This window comes from Xenopus laevis, chromosome 2S (assembly GCF_017654675.1).
Source record: "Xenopus laevis strain J_2021 chromosome 2S, Xenopus_laevis_v10.1, whole genome shotgun sequence".
Classification (NCBI taxonomy): Eukaryota; Metazoa; Chordata; class Amphibia; order Anura; family Pipidae; genus Xenopus; species Xenopus laevis.
This window is the reverse complement of record NC_054374.1, coordinates 128,892,280-128,916,443: the sequence shown is the minus strand read 5'-3', so window position 1 is coordinate 128,916,443 and position 24,164 is coordinate 128,892,280. Positions and strand designations below refer to the sequence as shown.

At 40.9% G+C, this 24,164-nt stretch overlaps 1 protein-coding gene and 1 long non-coding RNA gene across 2 annotated transcripts in view; one reads left to right on the top strand and one right to left on the bottom strand.

Annotated features, from left to right (window-relative positions):
* LOC121400677 overlaps positions 1 to 4,103 on the bottom strand; it is a 13,589-nt gene extending 9,486 nt beyond the window's left edge. Inside the window, exons 1-2 of the long non-coding RNA XR_005965902.1 lie at positions 4,017 to 4,103; positions 934 to 963 (exon numbers count right to left, since the gene is read on the bottom strand). This is a non-coding gene — a long non-coding RNA (uncharacterized LOC121400677). The remainder of the gene's footprint in view (positions 1 to 933; positions 964 to 4,016) is intronic.
* Positions 3,821 to 24,164, top strand: coq10a.S (coenzyme Q10A S homeolog). The gene is made up of 5 exons (XM_018250006.2): positions 3,821 to 4,448; positions 12,727 to 12,882; positions 15,807 to 15,999; positions 21,380 to 21,481; positions 22,423 to 24,164. The coding sequence occupies exons 1-5, from the start codon at positions 4,324 to 4,326 to the stop codon at positions 22,588 to 22,590; spliced, it is 744 nt and encodes a 247-aa protein (XP_018105495.1). The 5' UTR covers positions 3,821 to 4,323; the 3' UTR covers positions 22,591 to 24,164.

The following is a 24,164-nucleotide window of genomic DNA, read 5'->3' as shown; positions in this document are numbered from 1 at the left end:
CCACCTCCAAATGTTTGCCCTGAAGGTATTACACCCAGCAGTCACCATAACTGTACAGTACTTACAGCGTGTTTTCTTCTCTATTTACCCCTAATGAAGGACTGAATGTTAAATAGAGCTCATAAATCATATGAAGGCACAGAAAGGGTAAAATCCTGCTCTGTTTTTGAAGGAACTAAATAGAAATTGGCACAGCCAGTTGGGTGAAGGAACATCCTCGTTTATCTGGATTAAAGTGGATTTGTCGTGTTGTTCCCCAGCAGTACTTTAGTGCTTATTGATTTTGCTCGCACAGCTGAGGTCGTGCTTTGCATTTGTCAGAATGGTTTCAGCTATATGTATTGATTCACCTATAGTGAGGCAAGAAGACTAAAAACAATAAATGTGGTCTTGTTCAATGATTGCTGTATTGCAGCTCTATATTTAATACTTTCAACTAACAATTAATAATGATAATGAGACCCTGGGTTTTCTAATTCTTGCTGTATAATGATATATTTGCATAAAATCAAGAGGCCAGTCAAGATTGATCTTATAGATAACCAAGCCACAAGGGACACAATCTGTATAATACATTTGTGTCATTCTGGCAGTTTGTGAGGTTGAGAGTATCTCTCTCTCTCTCTCTCTCTCTCTCTCTCTCTCTCTCTCTCTCTCTCTCTCTATATATAGAAACAGTGCTTGGCATTTTGTTTATTACTGGGGTACTTACAGAGGGTCAGTATCAAAACTAGAACAGTTTCTTTTACTCACCTACCTGCCACAGATATTAAATTCTAGAGAGGTAGCTATCATTGTCTTAACACAGTACAGCACAGTAATTGCTCTTTCTTCTTTGACGTGCCCTGTGTTTATAGAACATAAGCAGTGAGGTAAAATCAAAACATCCTGGCAAGGAATGGGTTTAGTAGCCTCTACAAGCACAAAACTCACCCTCCGTCTATGCTCCTCGCCACTAGACAGCTGGAAAACAACCACAGCAGAAACAATTATTTAACGGATTGGTGTACAAATAAAAAGAAAGAAAAAATATGCAGCAATGCCTCTTAACAGATACATTTATGCAGCCTTTTTTCTACTTGTTACCAAACATAAAACTTTACATAAACAGAATTTTTTAATTTAATCGAATTAATTTAATTGTTTTAAAAAAAAAAAAACTTAATAAACTTTAAAACAGAGAGAGTGAAAGACAGAGAAAGGATCCCCTACAATCCTCAGTGCTTCTCATTCTCTCTGTATTAACAAAGGATTTGTTTGTAATTTACCACACCAGAATGCAGATATTGGTTATGGGGACATGAGACTCAGGATGGAGCCAGGCAACATGAAAATTAGATTTCACAGTGATGTCTTTGCTGATGCCACAGAGTGGATGCTGGAGTGTAGGACTGGACTAGACTTGTTAGTGAATATTAAGGATCCAGTGTATCCCCCATTGTTAAGCACCAACATGAAATTCTTTTTTGACCTTTAATCAATGGCCCATGTAACATTTACCTATACGCCTGCCCTCATAAGGTGTACCAGCAAATAGTTTTCAGCCTCTTTCATGTAACTATTAAAAGCTATATTTTCCTACAACAGCGCTATACAGCTAGAGGTTTACAGGTTGGATGGGAACCTCCAAGAAGATTTGATGGTTTCTAGACTGACATTTACAGTGTCATACTGGGATGCCAGGAGCCACCAGAAAACCTAAGACCATGGGCCCACTTTCCAAACTATTTCTCCTCTTCCTCTCCTCGCTCAACCTCTATTCTCCAAGTCACTTTTCTTTTTATTCAGTAATCTATCATTCTATCTATTTAGCCTCTTTGTTCCCATACAGAAGTAGGTAATGACAATGAAACAGGCAAAATATTTAGAAGCAGGAGGGCCCACAGACACTTGGGCCCAATGGGAGTTTTCCTGGTATCCCGGTGGGCCAGTCTGACATTGGCCATTCAGTCTGAATAAAAGCAGAAAAAGTGCAGGTTACAGAGCAGATAACGGATAAGCTCTTTAGAACAGAATGAGATTTTTCTGTTATCTACTAAGTATCCTGTGCCTTTTCTCATTTTTTCAGACTGAATGGCTGCCCCCATGGCTCAACTATAGCAGTCTTTCTGAAGCAAACACAACATTTTTCCAGTGTAGGGTAACAGTAAATTCGCCCCTGAAATTAAGTAATTGTGTTAAAAAAAAGGCTTTAGTTCCTCACATTTTCCTCAGATTTTTCTGTGGTTTGTCAGCAAACAATTTTGTCATTTTGAAAGGTAAAAAAAATAAGAAAAAAGAGAAATTACTCAACAAAAGCTTGTTAAATATTTTCTTATTTCTTTTTTTACCTTTCAAAATTCCATTTGCTGGCCAATGAAGCACAATCAATGCAATAATCTCGTTAAGGATCTGCCCAGCATGCAGGCGCTTAAAGTTTAACTCATTTGAGGCAGCCCTGATACTGCTGTGAAGTGTAACTAATAATGGCAACTGCCCCCTCCTCCCCCTAGGAAATTACTAGGGGGAGGAGGTGCAGGAGGGGGCAGTTGCCATTATTAGTTACACTTCACAGCAATATCAGGGCAGCCTCAAAAGAGTTTTTAAGTGCCTGGCAGTGCTGATTCCAAGATTGTCATATGACGACTTATGGCTACTTATACTAAAGGACAGCTGGGTGCTTTGTGAACCAAGTGAAAGGGGTGTGTTTTTGTAAAATAGGTGTGCCTTTGGGGGTGTGGCCACTGAGTGGGCGTGACCAAGAAATATTTAGCCGTGCTGCATGCGCCAAATTTTTTTCCCTCTTTCTTATTCTCGAATGTTGGGAGGTATGGTAATGTACAGAACCAAAATTAGAAAGAAATTGTCTCTGAATATCACAAAGTCACGGTTGGCAAGATGGCGTTCCCCATTAAGACTCTGGTTGGCATTGCATCAGTTCCAGAAAGGAGCGATATAATTGTCAACTGCCTGGAAAGATGGCGCCGTGTACTGACGTCTTGGCTGGCATTACATCACTTCCGGAAAGCAGATAGCTGATCTTATATTATGGACGAAAATGACGCACAGTCAATCTATACATGGATTGCTCAGTTTAAATATGTGAAGGGGGTGGAGGCACCTAATGGCTATTTGTATGTGTATGGCATGCATTTGTTTATCACTTGTGCATTTATCCACTGAGGAAGGGAGAGTGAGGCTCCTGAAACGTTTGGCTTTATTCCACACCATAAAAATTTGGAGATACCGTAGGTACACCACTTGCAACTAGCATCGCGTCTTCACTTTTATTGTCGTTATAACTGTATCATCTATCTTTGATTATTTTAAGTAGGTTAACGTCCGTCACAGGAATTCACCATTGGGTAAATAGTAACTAGGAGGCACTTGGAACAAAAAGACAGAAATCTTGTCCGGTTTTCCAGTCTATATGTGGTGGACATGAAAGGGGTGGGCATTGTTTGGGAGTGGGTGGAGTCAGGGGGGCTCATTTATCAACACTGGTCAAATTTGCCCATGGGCAGTTACCCATAGCAACCAATCAGTGAAAAGCTTTTTAAAGCCAACTGCAAGTAGAACAATGAATGCAGCAATTTGATTGGTTGATTTGCCCAGTGTTGATAAATGACCCCCAGGGTGTGTTTGGGGCGTATGAGTGCCTGGCAGGTACCCCTCTTATATGGGATATTTACCTTGCAGGACCTAATCTCTGGGAAGGCAGTGGGTTACTAACACGAGGGCCGTGTTAGAAAATAAGTAGAATTATTAGCAATAGCATATAACATGGCAGGTCGTTTTCAAAAACACACTTTTTTTATTCAAACCGTCTAAAAGCAAATGACTTCGACACATGAAGTAAAAAAAAAAGTACTGCTCTGCAGTTGGTCAGCTTTTAAAAACGTTTCCAGCGAATATATTTACGATTGGAGACAGGCAGCTGGCACCTGTAGCTCTGACAAGAAGCTTACAGAACAAAGCCGTCGCATAAAGCAAATAATAAACAAGTTCCAGGACACAAGCAGAATCACGGCACATACCCGGTGTCTCTATGACAGCGGAATCGAGTAAATATTATGTAACAGCGTAAAGACTACAACTCCCATCAAGCCAATAGGCATCCTATTACAAACAGGGTGCCGCCTTCTCCCTTGATCTCACGTAAGACGTCACGTCGGGTCGCTATGGTAACTCAATGACGTAGGAGCCTATGACAGTGGTGATCCGAAACCGGCTTCTTCTCCGAGGTCAGATTGCGAAGGGGTCCGACAGAGAAGCGGACCTTTTCCAGAGGAACTCCGGTTTATACGGTGCTTCCAGCGCCCACTGGGTCTCCATTATACAAGTATGGCCGCCTCCAGTGCTACCCGCTTCTCTGGCCTGGGTGCGCGCTCCTTCAGTGACTTCGTCGGGCTCGCGACATTCCAGGGGCTCCGGGGATGCCGGTCGCGAGCGCACCGCCACCCAATCAGGTAATAGGTCTACTGAAGGGGCGCGTTGTGGAAGGGCGGGGCCTTCGGGTGGTCACGTGTCAACAATATACAATCTATCTATATAGAGCCTCCATATGGGGATGTAAAGTTCTGCTATGATGACCCGTGTTGTTTATTGCGTGTTCCTTATGAATAAGAAAACAATTACTGTTATATCGTACTAAAATGCCAGTGTTTCCCCTTCAGTATGGGAATGCCCGCGTCGATTTTGACGCTTTGTTTGGACAAATGATTATTAAAGGGAGAATGAGCGAGTAAATATCCCCCAAAATACGCTAGTGATGAACCCCAAGGTGCTGAGGGTCTGTAGCGCAACAGAGGTGTATATTACAGCGGCCACTCCCGGGACTCGTATAGAAATCACTAGGCCTAATGTCACGTAACAGGGAAAAGGTTTCCTCAGCTGTGGACGTGCAGCTACAGGATGAGGCCTGTATTTCTTCTCCTCACCCCCCGGCCTTTCACAGTAAATATATACGCATTTGTTTTGTGATGCAAACTACTACTAAGTAAATCTACAGATTACTGTATCCTGGACACGATAATGGGTGGATGGGTAGTACTAGTCAGACTGTCAGCTCTTTGGCATACTAGAGTTGCCACCTGGCCGGTATTTTACCTGCCTGGCCGCTAAAAATGATGGTTGATCCCAATGTTATTAATTGGGAAAAAAGATAAATATATAGGAAGGCTGGTATTTTTTTACAGAAAAGGTGGCAACCCAGTGGCGTACCCATGTACTCAGGTATCGCTTAGGGTTGGCCGGTAAAATACCTACCGGGGCCGGTATTACAAATTTACCGGCAATGTAACTGCCGGTAATTTTTAATACTTATAACAAAAGCCCTTGGCCCTCCGGCAGAAATTTACCTCTACTTCGTATTATGCCCCTCTCACGATACCCCCTCTTGCATCATGACACATGTGGTTCCGCCCCTCTTTACGCCACAGCCTGCGCATTTACTTGTGGCTCCGCCCCTTTTTACGTCACAGTGTTACCGCCCACATAAGTGGCCAGTGAATTTTTTCTAAAAAGGTGGCAACCCTAGTATCGCTTGAGATGAAGCACTGGGTATTGGTGCCCCCTGGGATCCTCAAACACTTTAGTGAAAAATGTCACTTTCAAAGTGTGGGGTGGGAGACAAACTATTGAACCAGTGTTTTACCAAACTGGTAAAAATGATGCTTGATGCCAAAATGACTAATATGGAAGAAAGGTAAAAAGCTGGTGGCTGTTTTTCTTTTCCAGAAAAGGTGGCAACCCTACTAAAAGCCCACTACCCAAACATTTGTGTCCTCTGCATACACTGGAGCAGTGATCCCCAACCAGTAGCTCATGAGCAACATGTTGCTCTCCAACCCCTTGCATGTTGCTCTCCGTGGCCTCAAAGCAGGTGCTTATTTTTGAATTCCAGGCTTGGAGGCAAGTTCTGGTTGCATAAAAAACAGGTGTACTGCCAAACAGATCCTCAATGTAGGTTGACAATCCACATAGGGGCTACTAAATGGCCAATCACAGCACTTTTTGGCACCCCAGGAACATTTTTCATGTTACTGTTGCTCCCCAACTCCTTTTACTTCTGAATGTTGCTCACAGGTTCAAAAGGTTGGGGATCCCTGCTCTAGAGCTAGTGTTGTCACCTTTTCTGGAAAAAATGCGGGCCTTCCTATTTATTTATCCTTTTTTCCTTAATAATAACATTGGGTTCAGCCATCATTTTTACCGACCAGGCCGGAAAAATACCGGCCAGGTGGCACCCCTGATGCTTTACTAATGAGGGTTCTACTTTTTGTGATGTTGTCCCATTATGATCTACATAATTTAAAGCATTGTTAGAACTCTGTTCCATTGGAAATATTACTTGTAGTATTATATTGAATTATGAGCAAATTTATATTGCTATATTTAACAAACAACTATTTATTATGTAACCTTAATACATAACCCATAATAAATATCTAAATGAAAACCATGAAACAGACGGGTAACTTCGTCCAGTTGTTTGTTGACCGTGTCTTGAGATCTACTGATCACCAGCTTAAAGGAGAAGGAAACCTAGTCGGCGCAAAAACCTCCCCCCTCCGGTGTGTTGCCCACCCTCCCTCCTCCCCCCTGGCTTACCCGTCCCCCTTGGCAAATGCCCCTAACTTGTTACTTACCCTTCTGCGCAGGTCCAGTCTACGGAGTTCACCGACGCCATCTTCTTCCACGCGATCTTCTTCCTGCTTTGACCGGCGCATGCGCAGTAGGAGCATTTCGCCGGTACGATCTACTGCGCATGCGCCAAAAGTCACGAAGGGAAATCGGAAAACTTTGTGACTTTTGGCACATGCCCAGTGGATCCGTACCGGCGAAATGCTCCTACTGCGCATGCGCCAAAACGCCGTTCGAAGCAGGAAGAAGATCGCGTGGAAGAAGATGTCGTCGGTGAACTCCGTAGACTGGACCTGCGCAGAAGGATAAGTAACAAGTTAGGGGCATTTGCCCAGCGGGATGGGTAGGCCAGGGGGGAGGAGGGAGGGTGGGCAACACACGGGAGGGGGGGAGGGTTTTTGCGGCGACTAGGTTTCCTTCTCCTTTAAGGTCTACTGGTAGATCCCTGCATGAGAGGTGTTTGAGGAAAAGGATCAGAATCCATAACCGGAATTTTGGAGGGTAATGGATGTGTAAGAAAAAGAAAAACCCATATGGGATCTTGGTACCCTCAATGTTTCCTGGTGACTGCAGCCAGGCTTGTGTGTTCTCTGGTAATGGGTAATATGTGTTACTGGTCCTAATATCCGAACACTATGCTTACAGAGTAGAAAGCTCTCAATAAGAACTAGCTAAATCTGGTCCTCCATTTAACCCTGCCCGTGTTGGAAAAGCACAGCTGTAAGAATGTAGGTAAACTATTTTGTTTTGCACAATAATTGTTCATGTGTGCCATATCCTCTTGAAAATTTGAATGAGCTAAACACACGCACAAAGTAGATCTATATAATTAAAAGTAAACATACATACATACCAAAGTAAAGGGGAAATTCACCTTTAACAGGGATGTTCACCTTTGGCAAAATGCCACCATAGTGGTAGAATTATGCAAAAGTTATGTAAAGATGAACAGCCCGTTTAAGGGCAACATTTCTCAGATGCATCAGTCTTTGTGTGCTTAACCACCTGAACAATAAAAGTGCCATTCTTCATACAATTGTATCAATTTAAAGCTGTGGAAATTACATTAAAGTTTACAATTTTTCTCTTACAGGCCTGTAATACATAAATATACATTATCAATACTCACTGTAGTTATATCAGATTTAATGTGGATGTATTGCAAGCACAAGCTACATTAATAACTTGTGGTGCTTTTGGTGTCATCAACAGCTGGCTTTACAGAATCAATAGGAATGTGCAAACATGCTTGCAGCAGTGTGTACGGGTAACATACTTGCTATTTCTTGTCTTTTGCAGCTCTCATGATCTTTTTCCTCAGCTATTCATGGCTGCATATACAATAGAGAGCAGAAAATTAGAAATATTTGTAAACTGTTAAAAAAGGAGGGGTAGGGACATCCTTCCTCTTGTTTCTTTAATACTAAGCACTTAAAACTTGAATTTATGCTATTGGAGTGTGAGAGGAAGCCTATGCACTGGGAAAACATACAGACCCCACGCAGATAGTGCCCTGACTGGAACTGAAGCATTTACTCCAGTGCCACAAAGCAGCAATGTTACCCACTGAGCCCCAGTACTGGCCAGCCACAAGCTTAGGATTTCTGCCTTTGAAAGTCCACCCTTGTTTAAAAAAGTAGTTTAACTCCCCTGGATCAAACCATTGATACTATTGTGTACCCTAGACACAATTGCACAACATACATTTACACATTCTAAGCATAATAGCTGGCACGTTAAGAAAAAAAAACAACCGTTATCTACCTGCTCTCCACTTACCAAAGGAGAAGGAAACCTAGTCGGCGCAAAAACCCTCCCCCCCCTCCCGTGTGTTGCCCACCCTCCCTCCTCCCCCCTGGCCTACCCGTCCCGCTGGGCAAATGCCCCTAACTTGTTACTTACCCTTCTGCGTAGGTCCAGTCTACGGAGTTCACAGACGCCATCTTCTTCCAATCGATCTTCTTCCTGCTTTGACCGGTGCATGCGCAGTAGGAGCATTTCGCCGGTACGATCTACTGCACATGCGCCAAAAGTCACGAAAACTTTGTGACTTTTGGCGCATGCGCAGTAGATCCGTACCGACGCAATGCTCCTACTGCGCATGCGCCAAAACGCCGGTCAAAGCAGGAAGAAGATCGCGTGGAAGAAGATGGTGCCTGTGAACTCCGTGGACTGGACCTGCGCAGAAGGGTAGGTAACAAGTTAGGGGCATTTGCCCAGCGGGACGGGTAGGCCAGGGGGGAGGAGAGAGGGTGGGCAACACACGGGAGGGGGGGGAGGGTTTTTGCGCCGACTAGGTTTCCTTCTCCTTTAAGTAGCCCTTCCTGGACTGACCTGCCCCATGGTTCTGTCCCCAGCCTGCCACCTTTTTCCTGCCAAAAGTGCCCTTACCTATTGTTCAATTCCTTGCGGGAGGGGGCTGTTCCTCCTTAGCTGGCACAGTAAGACATCATCATATTAATGGTATCACCTATTCCATACATTTTTACATGCTGAACATGCTCAATGGGGACATAACACAAACCTTTATTTATAAATAACTAATGAAAATGTATATTGTGTTTGTGTCCCCCCCCCAATTTGCATGATGTGACTCATGGTAATCCCTCACCCCTTAGCAAGCCCTACTTTGCTCACATGGTAATTTCAGTGCTGCTTACACTTTCATATTGGTTTGTAGTATTTGACACTAGTGATGAGTGAAATTTTTCGCCAGGTTTTGCCCCAAAAATGATGCCCACAGACTGTAATGGGTTTTGGGTTTCTGTATCAGCCCAAGGCAACTACAGCCTTTTAGCAGTAAAGATCTGTGTCTCCAAAGATGCCCCAGTAGCTCCCCATCCTCTTTTCTACTGATTCACTGCACATGCTCTGTGCTGCTGTCACTTACTGTGCTTAGGGACCAACTCACAATATACAGTACACATAGAATATAAATGTCACAATATAAGGCTGGTTAGTAATTAATACAGATAATTACTACATGACAGCACTGAAACCAGTGCAGTTAGCATCAGAATGTAATAATCCACTTTGTAGCATCATCTTATATTACAGGCCAACCTCATTTTCTGCTTGATAATTTGCGATGACCCCTAAGTTTAGCTTCTCAAAAGCTGCTCAGAGCCCACTGAGCATGTGAGTGTCACAGACACTTTCCAAGATGGTGACCCCCTGTGACAAGTTTGAAGTCCTGGATCATTGCTGCTATTGACAAGCTGAAACTTTAGGCTGGTGCAATAAGTGCATAATATTAAATATGGCATTTTTATCCATATTCATTTTTTAGGGTTTAGTTCTCCTTTAAGTGAGGGGTACGCGACCCTCTGTGTCTGTCACTTTATGCACATGGGTCGTCAGGCCATGTGACTGCTAGGGGAACATTCTATTCATTTGAGAAGAGCTGGCACAGTGTAGTTGTGTGTGCAACTAGAGCCTCTTTCTCTGCTGAGTTATCACGGGTCACATCAAGGTGAGAGCTCAGTGCCTGGGTAAATGCCATGCCCTTCTGTTATGTCACATAATTGTGTTTGGTAGTTAATATATTTAATGTTGACAGTAGCTTTTTTATTTGTTGCTAGACGCACCTTATATTTGTATTTATTCTCGGATATACTAGAATTGCACTGGATTTTACCCGCTGTTCTTATATTTTTATTTATAACCATTAATTTTGTGGAAGTATGTAATTTTAGATACAGATAAATAAAGAGCAGGTGCATTTAAACCTTTGTGATTTTAAAGCTGGCATACACCTCCACAACTTAATGTAAAATTTTTCTTCAAATCATAACATTTTTCATGGAGCCTTATGTATTAATGAAGGCCTCAGAAATCTTATTGGTATTGAAGATAAAATGCTGGTTACAGTGTATCCCAAGCCCATTTAACTTTACCTTCACAGGAAGCCAGGTTAAAATACAGATGTGACAACAATTCATATTTTTGCTGCACTAGTTTGAATAGTACTAAGTAATAGTAGTGGTTGTGGGAAGCTTTGAGGCACATTGTGTTCATCTGGAAAGGTTCTCAGCTAAAACTCAAATACCTCAATATGCTGCAATGGGGGTGATCCCAATTGTATTTACTCAGTGAGGAAGGGACATGTGGTCTCGAAACGTTTGATCGTAACTGCAGTGTCTGGTTGCACTATGGAATAAAATTGGGATCACCCCTGTTGCAGCATATTAAAGTATTGGCGTTTTCCCTATATTGGATTAATTGCTGGTGTGTGGCTTGGCCCGTGCCATTACCTGATACCCCATGTACAGAACTCTTTTGCTCAGCTAAAACTGCCTCTGGGGAATATGGTTTACATAGTACTATAACTTGATTTTATTATTTTAAGGTGGAATGCTCATTTAAGCATTATTTCAGCATAGGCTGTGAAGCTTTGGTCAATGTACTCTTAAAAGAACAGTGACACCAAAAAATGAAAGCCTATTAAACATGGAACGTAATGTACTTTTGCTTGGCACTGGTAGAACTGGTATGATTGCTTAAGAAATGCTACTATAGTTTATATAAACAAGCTGCTGTGTAGCCATTTGGACAGCCATTCAAAGCTGAAAAGGAGAAAAGGCACTGGATACACAGCAGATAACAGATTATTTAGGATACAATGGGATTCTTCAAAATTGTTCAGGGATTCTTTATCTGTTATCTACTGTGTATCCTGTGCTTGAATGGCTGCCCCATAGCTACACTGCAGCTTGTTATATAAACTATAGTAGAGTTTCTGAAACAAACCTGCCAGTTTTACCAGTGCAGGATAACCGTTCATTATATTGTCATTCCTTAACCAATTAAGTGCCAGCAGAATTTGACATTTTGGTTACATGAAATTTGACATTTTTGAAAACATTTTGTGCTCTCTTACTTTAGGGGCATTTTCTGAGGGGAAAAATTCCTGTTATAGGAAAACTATACATTGTTTTATTTGGGAGAACCTGGCTTTCTAAATCTGCCAGAGTTTCTACCTCTGGAAAAAGATTTATAGCGCTAAATAACAAATAAAATTGAAAAATTTCTCTTTTTCATAATATATGAATTTATACCAGAAAAATGTTTCATTTTACACATGAAAATCCAACTTATTTGGAAAGCATCATGTCTCTCGAACGTGCCAATACCAGATATGTATAGTTTTAGGGAGATTTAGGACTTCTGTACAGCAAAAACTTGCTGAATTTTAAAAAAGCTCGAAGGCAGAAAATTGCATACTTTAGATTCCAAGGCCAAAAAATCCTGAAACCGTAGGTTTACCCCAGAAAAACATATATTTTTGAAAAGTTTTGCTGCTCCGCATATCCCACACTGTATTAGGTACCAATAAAAAGCACCCTGAATATGATTGCCAGTGGTCCACTGAGTTTGATGCCCATTGTGCAAAGGTTTACCAAAGTATCTGGCATTTAGACACCCCACATCCAAATTGTCCAGAACTTTACTTCAGCTACTGAAAAATCAACACTTTTACTGCATTTTTTTGTGGGGTAAAAACATTGAAATATATATTTTTTGTAAAGTAAGCAATCTAAAATGGGTACCCATGCCTTTCTGCTCCAAACTACAAGGCTTTCCCAAAATTGGCGGTTTTGGTGAAATACCTGAAACTTCAACTTTCCAGCATCATATCGGCCATGTATCATTATGTACCAAAAAAAAAAAACACCCTAAATATGATTGCCAGGGGTCCTCCAAACAGGTTATTGCCCATTGTGCATAGGTTTACCGAAGTATCTGCCATTTAGAGGCCCCAAAATCAAGTTAGTCCTGTAGGTCACTTCAGCTAATGAAAAATCAATAAAAAAAAAACCACATAATGCATTAAGAAAAATAAAAAAAGCTTTACAATTATGTAAGTGTGTGTACACTAGGCAAATTGTGTGTTGTGGTCCTGTGTGTGAGTGTTGTGAATGTGTGAAACTGCCCTGATCCCCCAAAAATGTATGTGAGTGTGTGTAAATGTAAGTGTGTAATAGTGTACAAAGTGTGTTTTGTGTTAACACTAATCTGGAAAGGGGGTTGCAGGCAGCAGATCATCCTCTGCGACGTGACCAATGTTAAACTATTTTTTTTTTTTTCTATTTTGTCTTGTAGACATTTAGCTTCCTGTGGAATTGTCATGACCAGAACTTCCAAAAAGGCTGTACAAGATATCGGCAGTCCATGTATTCAACAGTGTCGCGGCTTCCTGGGCTTCACTGGGCCACTAACTAACAAGAGGAAGGAGTACTCTGAGCGCAGAATTATGGGGTAATTACTTATTTGCATGACGAAAAGTGTTGGCTGGAACAATCCTTAGGCTAATGTCAAAATGAACACACTTTTGTGTTTTCACACCAAAATCCAACCCATGTGTCAGGTGAATACCATGCCTCTCAGTACATAATGAAGATGGGGTGGGGAAAAAAATGCTGTTTGTGACATAAGCCTAATTCTAACAATTTAATTTCACAAAATCATTGTGCCACGTAATTGTAAAGCATTTGGCAACTGCTGAAGTCTTGCAAAGTAGTCCATGGATATGAGATATCACCTTAACTATCGGAGCTGAATTAGTGTAATCTGTCCAGTCTTATGATGTTGTTGCATATATTTAAAGGCAGGGAAAGCCATTTTTGCATATGTATGCATGTGTATTTTATTTTTTTTAAAAAAGGGGCAAAACTACTGGGAAAACAGGGTTGCCAGGGTAGAGAGCACAAATAATTAAGGTGGCCATGCACGGGCCCATAAAAGCTGCCGACAGACCAAGTCGGCAGCTTATTGGCCCGTGTATGGGGCCCCACGACGGCCAGATCTCGGATGGGACAAAAAATCCCGTCGGATCGCGGCCGCATCTGTTCGTTGATGCGGTCCCGCGATCCGACCCCCGTTCCCATTCGTTAGGATCCGATCGTTGGGCCCACGATCGGATCAGCCCGATATTGTCCACCTCAAGGTATAGCCACCTTTACTCTTTTTCTCAGGGAGGCCCATTTATCAAAGGTCGAATTTCAAATTCATGTTTGAATTCATGTTTTTTAAAATTTGAATATACTCACAATTCGACTTGGAGGTTATTTAAGAAAAGATTTGAATGGCTACTATTCGATACAATGGTTCCGACCCGAAAATTCAAATTGTATTTGATTTGTGTTCAAATTGTAGGAATCTAGTTTTTCTCCCAGAAAAAAACTTGAATGTCAGGAAGGCTATAAAAATCATGTGATGCAGTGTGCACGCAGTACCCCTTGCTCCTATAATTTGCATATGCATATTCAGTTTAGAATTCAACCAATTTTTTTTGTGAAGCATTCGGCCGAATCCTAAAATAGTGGATTCGGTGCATCCCTCAAATCAAATCTCATTAGAAATTTAGATTTGATATATTTATATTGTTGAAGTTCAGTGAATCTGTTTATTTGGCTTAACTAAAAAAAGGACATGCATTAGTCATTATATTGTTCCAGTCTGTTCACTCAATCATCTGCCTTTGCCTGAAATATTTTTTATTCTTGCTTAGATAGGGAGGCAGGGTCTGGAATCAGAGTGCACTTGTAACAGGCTTTAGAATCTTAGCCTACCTGACCACTATCAAGGAGCCTCATGCATTCCCATATTTTGATTAACTAAAATAAATCTCTGTATATTTTAAATAATATTTGTTGTCTTTTTGAATGCACACACTTATATACACTGTACAATTTGAATGATGTTTGTGTTGCATTGGTTAACCTTTCTTATCTCTCAGCCTGTGACAATAATAAACTTTACAAAGTTTCTTTAATTTTTACTGCCAATGCTTTATCTCAAATAAAGAGCATGTATAAAATAACAATATCTTTACATATCTGACCACTATTAATTAGCCTAATGTTTCTATGTATTTTACTCAAGGGCTATGGTTTCAATTTGTTAATCCCTTACTAGGCACTAACTGCTTTGGAGGGTCAGTGTTAATTTGTATTAAACTGGCCATAGACGCAAAGATCCGATCGTACGAATCAACGTACGATCGGACTTTCCCATCTCTTTCCGATCAAATAAGAACAGATCACCCAATGTTCTGCCCCTGACAGCAATCGTACGATACTTATGTCTGACAACACTAGTGACAGTCTCCCACTGAAAATCGTACGATCGGCAATACACGCAGAGATATTATCGGCAGGCGACAGAAATTTTCTAACCTGTCCGATCGACCGATCTCCGACGGACGAAAAATGTCGGGACTCTCCACACATGGTCCGAAAATCGTACGAATCCACGATTCGTACGATCGGATCTTTGCGTCTATGGCCAGCTTTAGAGAAAATTCAGCCTCAGGCTGAGCTCAGAGTTTCGCTAATGTGCTCCCTTTGTTAAGTAACATAGCTATCTTGTAATATGAGTTTACAGGAACTTCAGGATGAAATAGAAAAAGCTGCAATTATAGTTGGCATCAGAGGGAATCATCACCTTTTGACATAAAATGGCATATGTGTTGCCACCTGGCCGGTATTTTACCGGCCTGGCCAGTAAATACGATGGCTGATCTCAATGTTATTAATAGAGAAAAAAGATAAATATATAGGAAGGTCGGTATTTTTTTTCCAGAAAAGGTGGCAACCCTATATGCAACTAAGTGATCACAATATTGTTCATGTTTTATGCTGCTTTAATCTGGGAAGGGAACAGCTGTCAGATTGAAGATGGTCACATATTTGTTGTTTAGGCCATTGAGGAGAAGATTTAATTTGGGCATGCTGAAAACTGGCTGCAGATCACTTATGTATTCACTTACTAGATAAGCAAGATGCCCGCTGCCCCAGGTATCCACAACTAGCAAATACCTGTATAAGTGCCATATTGACCATTCACATTTGTAGGATAGAGATTTACAGTAGAGTAATCTTGCTCTTGTTTATTATTCATTCTTCTGAATTAGAAATATATGTATTATAGAAATTACGCCAAGCCATGACTTCAACTCTATGGGATTTCTCTACTAACATAGGTATTCATTGCACCAGTGCCTTTACCAGTTTCACCAAATTAGCAACATGATTACACCAGTGCAATTTAGCTCTTATTTTAGCAAGTCAGCCCCAATTCATCCACCACACAGGGAGTCTGTCATCAGAATTGTATCTTTAAACTTTCATTTGGTTGTGTGTGTTATTTTTGCTCTTCATGAAGTTTCTCCTAACCTACAGGTACTCCATGCAAGAGATGTATGAAGTGGTGTCTAATGTGGAAGAATACAAACAGTTTGTGCCCTGGTGTAAAAAATCTTCAGTAATTTCCAAGCGCACAGGATATGCCAAAGCACAGTTAGAAGTTGGCTTCCCTCCCATATTGGAAAGATATACTTCTATACTAACTCTAGTGCGTCCACACCTTGTTAAGGTAAGTGTTTCTTTTCCTTTTTATGTGCCTGTAGTAAATATTATTGTGTGTGTAAAATAGATGGTACGGCATACCTTATTCACAAAAAGAACATATAGAGGTCAAGCTTGGGTGAATTTGATCTGTTTTGTTTCGCTTAAATTTCGCCGCCGGCAAAATGACGGCGACACCCATTAAAGTCTATGGGGCAGATTCACTAAGAGCCGAATTTGCGCTAGCGTCAGCTTTGCTCACATCGCAACACTTCGACAGACGTAAATTCACCCAGACAATGCTAATTCTCTCAAATATACCAAAGTAACTCCCCATCTACTTTTCTACCGATTCACTGCACATGCTCTGTGCTGCTGTCACTTACTGAGCTTAGGGACCCACTCACAATATACAGTACACAGAATAGAAATGTCACAATATAAGGCTGATTAGAAATGAATACAGATAATTACTACATGGCAGCACAGAAACCAGTGCAACTAGCATCAGAATTTAATAATCAGTCCTGTAGCATCAGCTTATATGACACGCCAACCTTCTGCTTGATAATTTGCGACAACCCCTAAACTTAGCTTCTCAACAGCTGCTCAGAGCTCACTGAGTATGTAAGTGTTGCAGATACTTTCCAAGATGGTGACCCCCGCTGTGACACGTAAAGCTGAAACTTTAGGCTGGTGCAATAAGTTCAGTATATAAAATGTCATTTTTAGTCATATTAATTTTAAAGATTTAGTTCTCCTTTAATAGACATCTTTTACTAAAAATAGTTTTTGCCACTAGTGATGCGAGCTTACAGAGCCCACACTCCAGATTTGAGACACAATAGTACTTTTGTAACAAAAGTCCTCTTTTGAGCATTCTTGTCCCCAAATTGGTCAGTCTCCCATTCAACATTACAAGTTGGCGCTCAATAAGCAATCATTATAACAACAAGCTAGCGCTATTGCCCATGTGTGTGCCCCAGCATGGCCATCCACAACGGGAGCTTCTTCCCAGTATAGGGGCCAGAGTGTGCTATGGTCAGAGGCGATCCGCCAATGAGGCGAGCTGAGGCGCTCGCCTCAGGCGGCATCGCCAGCTAGGTTTCCAGGGGTGGAAAAAAGCCGCTCCCAGTGCCTTTAAGAGCCGAATTTCCGGTTTTTAAGCCAGAAATTCGGCTTTACTAGGGCGAGAGAGCGCAATTGCGCTCTCTGCACTAGCGTTGCTGCCTCCCCCCGGAAATGGAATCGAGCTGGGGGGGGGCATTACTGGAGCCACCTCAGGCGGCAATGTACACAGTAACGGCGCTGGCTATGGTTCACCCATCCAGAATGTGGGCTCTATCAGACTGCAGCTCTGGCGAGAAGAAGCTTTAAGTTGATGAGCAAACACTATGCATCACTTGTGCCACTGTCCTCACATATGTGTGTGCTGTTTCATTTGCATGTGTTTTAGTCATGGGAGAAATTGATTTTAAAACCATTGTTTGTGCAAGTTCTTCCCTCCAGTTTAAAATATTTGTAAGTCCCTGAGTTTTGTTCAGTAACGAGAGCTTGTTTGTGCTCGTTTGCTCCTTGCGTGCACATAAATCTAAATTGGTCTTTCTACTTTGGAAAGCGTCCAGCTTGTTTACTTACCCTTTTTAAAATGGAAGGTATATTGCAAGGTCACGTCCTGGGCCAAGAATAAAATACTTGTGACTGCTTGAGGCAGGAAAGTGACATGCAACAGCTAACCTCTCCTTCACAAGCCTGCCAATCCTGATATTAATAAGATAACCCCTTATAAATGTATCATTTGCTAATGGATCTGTAATTATTGATCCCTGGGAACAAGGTTTATTCATAAGAGTATACTTGGCAAACAGAACTCTGCTTTATTGTGTGATTCTAGTAGGTCCATACTCATCAATGAAAAGTAGAGGAAAGGAGCTCTAGTCCAAATTCACAGTTGCTAGCACAGTATACTGTGTATACACTTCTCATCCCCTGTATATGCTAACATACGTTATATCATTTCAACTCCTTATTGTTTAGGATATATAGGGTCAGGGCCGCCATCGGGGGGGACTACTGTCCCGGGCCCAGATGATTTGGGGAGTTAAGGGGGGCCCGGCCGTGCTGCACTTGCAGAGCTGGGCCCCTGCCATCAGTGAGCAGCAGACTTCGGAAGGGAGGGCTGGGTGGAATTTCACTGGCTTCTTCTTGCTTTGTGTGCACTGATTTGCCATGAAGTGTAAGTCCCAGTAAAGCCGCATGGGGATTGGATGGGTGAGGTTTGAACCTCCCCTCTACTTTATCCAATCACCATGCAGCTTTACCAGGCCTTACATTTCACTGGCGAATCAGAGCACAGGAAATTGAAGATACCGGCACCTGAGCTCCCTGGCTGACGTAAGTGCAATTTTCTTTCTTTTTTTTTTTTTTTTTTTAATTTGTAGGGGCCCTGGCCACTAATGCTTTTTTTTTTTTTTTTTTAATAACTTGTAGGGGTCCTGCCCTGGCCAAATGTTTTTATAAATAACTTGTAGGGGCCCTGGCCACTAATGCTTTTTTTTTTTTTTTAATAATTTGTAGAGGCCCTGGACAAATGTGTTTTTTTTAATAACTTGTAGGGGCCCTGGCCACCAATGTTTTTCTTAACTTGTAGGTGGTCCTTGGCCACCAATTTTTTTTCGCTAATTTGTAGGAGGCCCTGACCATCAAAACTTGTAGGGGGCCCTGGGCACCAAAGTTTTTTTTTTTTTTTACTTATAGGGGGGCACTTAATGTTTTAATGCTTGTGTCTTGTGTGGCCTTTATACTGAGGGGTGGTGAGGGGGCCCAGAAAATTTTGCTGTGTGGGGGCCCGTGATTTCTGATGGCAGCCCATATATAAAGGGGTAGGTTACAACTCCTCTCTTACCTCCTTCCTGTCTTCAACAGTCGGACCATTGATGACGGCTTTTGCTTCATGAGCTCATGGCCAGGCCACAAAGGCTCAGCCCTAGTATGGCAATTTTTTAGGGACAGCATGTTGCCTGTGGACTGAATTCTTAGTAGCTGCATTGGGATCTGGTTGGAGGGAGATTCAAACTACCATAAAATCTCCTGCTGGCCCAGTTTCCAGTATGGCTGCTTTCTTTCTGGGATTACTGCTAATAGTGGGTCTCCCTTGAAGCCCTTATTGTCAGATGACTGCCAAGCAGTGTAGATGTTCATAGGGTTTCTTTTTGTGGGACAGAGTATTAGAAGCTTTCCATGTCATGTGGGAGAGCTATGACCACTATTTCTGGGGTATTCTTTTCCATAGGAATAGGGATGAGCTCATGAAGTCAAGACAAACATGAATTTGGAAGAGTATTTCATTTCATATAGTCATGTGGTCTTCACTAGTGCGCCAGTGGTAGGTTTGTCCAGTTATTAAGTGATGTCTTAAGGCTTCTAACAAGAGGCTCCAGTTTCACCGCCTACATCAGGGCTAATTTTACTTCCCAGGTATTTTAAAGTAGTGGCCTGTTTCAGCTGCTGAACTGACATTCCCAGGGCCACTTGCAAAAGGTCAATGAGTGAGAATAAGTATAGGAAAACTCCTCTACTAGGCTTATTGCAAATAGAGCAATGTTGAATTGACCAGACCAGTTGTAATACCATGGAAATGAATGGAGTGAATTTTGGTTGGTACAAAAAATTGAGTGATGGTGGTTGGTCTATTCTCATTATTATCCTTTATATAGCACCTGGTTTATGCAATACTTTATTGATTATACAACATTTGAATCAGTGTCTGTCCCAGTGCATCTTCTAATATTTGCAAAAACTAAGAATATTACATTGCAAAATGTTATACCTATTTGTGCCTTTTTTTCATATGCAACTTTTATTAAATTTCTACCACAACATTTTAAGCTAAAAAGCAACAGTTCACCAAGACCGTTCGTCTCCGTCTGTTCAGGTCCCCAGAAAGAATCGTTGTTGCATTATATTAATGCAGAGGTACTTATACACTTTTAGTACAGTACCCAAATAACCACCAAAATTTAGACAGTCCTTACCTTTAGATTATAACAAGTTTATAATCTAACTGTGGCCAAAAATATTGGCAGCTTTGCACTTTTTTTCAAACGCACTTGTTCAGTTAGAAAACTATTGAAAATTACACTCGGGAATAGTTAAAGATGAAACAATGGAATGTAACGTTTAAATGTAATGAACAATAATGGAGATATATAACTGCATTCAGGAGAAATCATCCTTCAAATATGGAAAAGCATTTGCTAAAGAAAAATGGTCCAAAACTGACAAGAGATGCAGAAAGCTCATTCATGGATGGAAAAATACATTCATTATTCACCTTTTTGTATCGGTTACTGGTCGTTATGTATGTAATACTGTATGTTCTATGTATGTAATTCTGTATGATCTTTGTAAGATAATGTAAAAATACATGTTAATGGTAATAATAATAATATATGTTCTCCCATACACACCAGCACAATATCACTTTCTGTATGTTTTTGGATTGTGGAAAAAAAAAAACAAAAACAAAAAAACCCAAGAAGGCACAGAGGAGAAAACCCAAGCACTGCAAGACGGCACTGTTAGCCACTGTGCCAAAATGCTACCCACTTAATCTGAAAAAAGTAAATTATTCTCTCAAATGTTGCAGTCTGAAAGCATCTGCATTAGCAGTTTAGCCTGTGTCTTCTGTGAGTCCGAGAAACTTCTTTTGTAATACAGAACAACATTGTTCGTGGCCTCTGTGGTGCTTTGCAAGGTGATCTATGACCCCCTTGCATAATTAGAGGCACATTTATCCAGGGTTGAATTTCGAATTCATGTGTGTTTTTTAAAAACTCCCATAAATTCGACCAATCGAAATGTATTTAAAAAAAAAAAAATCAAATTTTTTTATGAATGGAATCGACCTGAAAACATGAATCAAATTTTATCAGAACTTTAAAGACTTGATACACTGTTTTTCCCCGAAAAAAACACTAATGTCAGGAAGGCTGCAAACAACTCATAATTGATCCCTGGACCTCTCCCATTGACTTAAACAGCAATTCAGCAGGTCTTAAGTGGCGAATAGTCAAATTCGAATTGTAAGACGTGGTCAATTATTAAATTGACCTCAACTGCAGTTTCTAATCTTGATGGAGAGAAGGAACACCTGGAGCATAGGATTTTGACGTATGGCACTTTGGTTCAGGGCTTTCTGGCTTAGTGGGTTGGCAAGACTGTAAGGACTGCTTCTAGGTGTGTCTTCTTGCAACTTCCATTTTTTTGTAATTTTTTTTTTAAGTTTTTGGGCTTTTTGATGCTTTTGCATACTGGAAGAACCTGCGTTTTGCTTGTTTGCCAGTATGTATAGCATTACATTAATAATTAATATTGATTTTTCTCTCTACATTTTGTTTTCTACACAGGCTGTCTGTACAGATGGACGTCTCTTCAATCACCTAGAGACCATCTGGAGATTTAGCCCTGGCATCCCTGGATACCCTCGTACCTGCACTGTAGATTTCTCAGTGAGTTTGGTTTTCAACTGAGGCCCACATACAACAACATGCATTTGGGTTAACATTTTCTGCTGCTCAATGTTTACTTTGAATGCCATAAAACAAATATATAAAGGTAGTGACAGTGATTTTAATGGGAAACTATCGCTAATATAAGCTTCAGCATACTGAAATATAATCAATTAAATATTCTGCATAGTTTCTGAAATCAAATTTATGTTCACTCTCAGCATCTGTTTCTCCTCATTCTCTCTTCATTCAGGAGTTGGGTGTCAGATGAATGATCCAATATATCTTATAGGGGGCTCCTTTTGCCTAGAAGATGTATTTGAGCTCACTCTATTAAAATCACCAGATATCCTGTCTCTCTACATGTAGAATTTGTACAAAAGGCAGTTATTTTGTTAGATTTTGTTTTGTACTGAAATCCATTATTAGAGTGACCTCTAATACATCTGCTAGGAAAGGGAGCCCCCCTTGACACCCAACTGCTGCATGAAGACAGAATGAAAAGAAACAGATGCTGAGAGAGGGATAGTGAAGATAAACTTGATTATTTCAGAAACAATGCAGAATATTTAATTGATTCTATTTAGAAAGTTTCTTATTTCAGTATGATGAAGCTCATATTAAATTAAAATTTTCGCAATAATTCCCCTTTAAGTTTAATCTATTAAGAAAGTGGCACCAAATTAGATGGCTGCCTGTGCCAGTATATTTTTAGTAATTCTGGGACATCCACGGTGATATTTTGGAGGCTGTCCAGTACAGTAGTACAGTAGAGATGTACTGGTTGTTTTCCATTGGAGCGGGTTTCTGCAAGGAATTAACCTCTAGCAACAAGTCCCCTGATGTGACCAGGGGGTTTGTTTATCCTTGTGAATACGGATTTGTATGGAATTTGTATACATTTTTTAAAAAGATTCTTACACTGTTTTCTTTTCATACAGATCTCCTTTGAATTCCGCTCACTGCTTCATTCCCAGTTGGCCACGGTCTTCTTTGATGAAGTTGTAAAGCAAATGGTTGCCGCCTTTGAGCGGAGAGCAGGGAATATATATGGCCCAGAGACCCCAATTCCCAGAGAGCTTATGTTTCATGAGATTCACCAAACGTGATGTGCTGCAGGGTTACATAGTATGGGGAGAGACAGAGAAGCATCGTTGGCTCCAACCAGCCAAGGACACTAAGCAGTGAATTCATGAGCCAAACTGCCTTGTGCACTCATTGGGACTCCAAAGCTCAGAACCACACTTTTTTTTTTTTTTAAACATATTTATTTAATTTCACATATAAATGTGCTGCAAAATATATGTCTAAGTTATCAATAGCCTCTAGTCCACAGAGCAAGGCCAGTGTGCTGCACAGTCTCAGCTCTTATAGTTGCCATTTTAAGAGTTTGTGTTTTTGTATTTGTTTATTTTTTTTTTCTTTGCTGTATTTTAAAAAGTCTGAGATTGAGTTGAATGAGAGGAAAAACCCAAACACAAGGGGAAAAGACTTCAGATGCAATGGTAACCTTAGACAGAGGGCTGTGTTTGGATTGACTGATTTTTATATACTTTTAATAAGAGAAGGAATCGGTTAATCTACCCCCAGCAGAATCTATTTTAAACATCTGCCCGCTCCTTTTAATAGATAAATAAGGCAGACATCCATGAACTGTAAGATCGGAAGCACAAAGCAACCCATGTAGCTGAAGGTTTGCTTACTCTTCACACTATAGTTCGGGTTGCGGGGTCTAGGTCAGGTCCTAAAGGCATTAGCCAATAACAAGGTGCCGGATTCCCTGGGTGTCGTCTTTCTGTATTTTTAGTGTTATGTTCCATTCATGTGACATGGATCCAGCCACTTACACACACACACTCGCACGCAAAGTAAAATATAATCGTGTCCTTCCAAAAACCCCTATGCGTTGGCTGTTCTATGTCGCACATGCGTATCCATTATTGTTTAACTTCTGTGCAGCATGCGAGTTAAATATGCTGCAGAGGAAAGAAAAGGAAAAGTATTACGGTTAGTGGTGGAGCTATTGCAACATGTGACTCAAAAATCTGTCTTTTTTTTTAGTGTAACAATTGGAAACATTGAGATTTATGGCTTGAATGATACAATATTTTTTAGGAGGATGACCCCCAAAAAGAAAATCATACATAGACTTGGAGAGAATTAAAATTGGACCTCTTCTCATCAACAGTGATTGTTTACAGATAATGAAGTGCAATACTGCCCCGTCCTTCGCATGGCTGCTTTATGAACTGCCAAGAGACCACTGACTGGAAATGCATTGCGGTTCGTGAGGTTTGTGTTTCAGTGTGGTTATAGGGAACATAAATCCCCTTGTTGCACTGTTGATTCCTTAGGCAGCAAAGAGGATACATTCTACCAAGAACTTGCTTTTAACAATTAGGTACAGGCAGATAATCTGTTATCATCCTAAAGACTGGAGGAGAGGTGACCACGTACTCACATCTAAAGCCAAGATGCTCCCTGGCACAAAGTGGGGCTATTTCAGAAGGAAAGGTACAGTCCTGCTTCAATAACAAGTTCTCTCATTACCTTAAGCCTGAGTCACTGCTGTTATTATTATTTTTTTTCAGCTTTATCAATGCAAATGTTGCCTTCCGGTAATACTGAGCTGTATGGACAAAAACAGGGACTATTAAATACCAATAAAAAGTTTGCAAAGGTG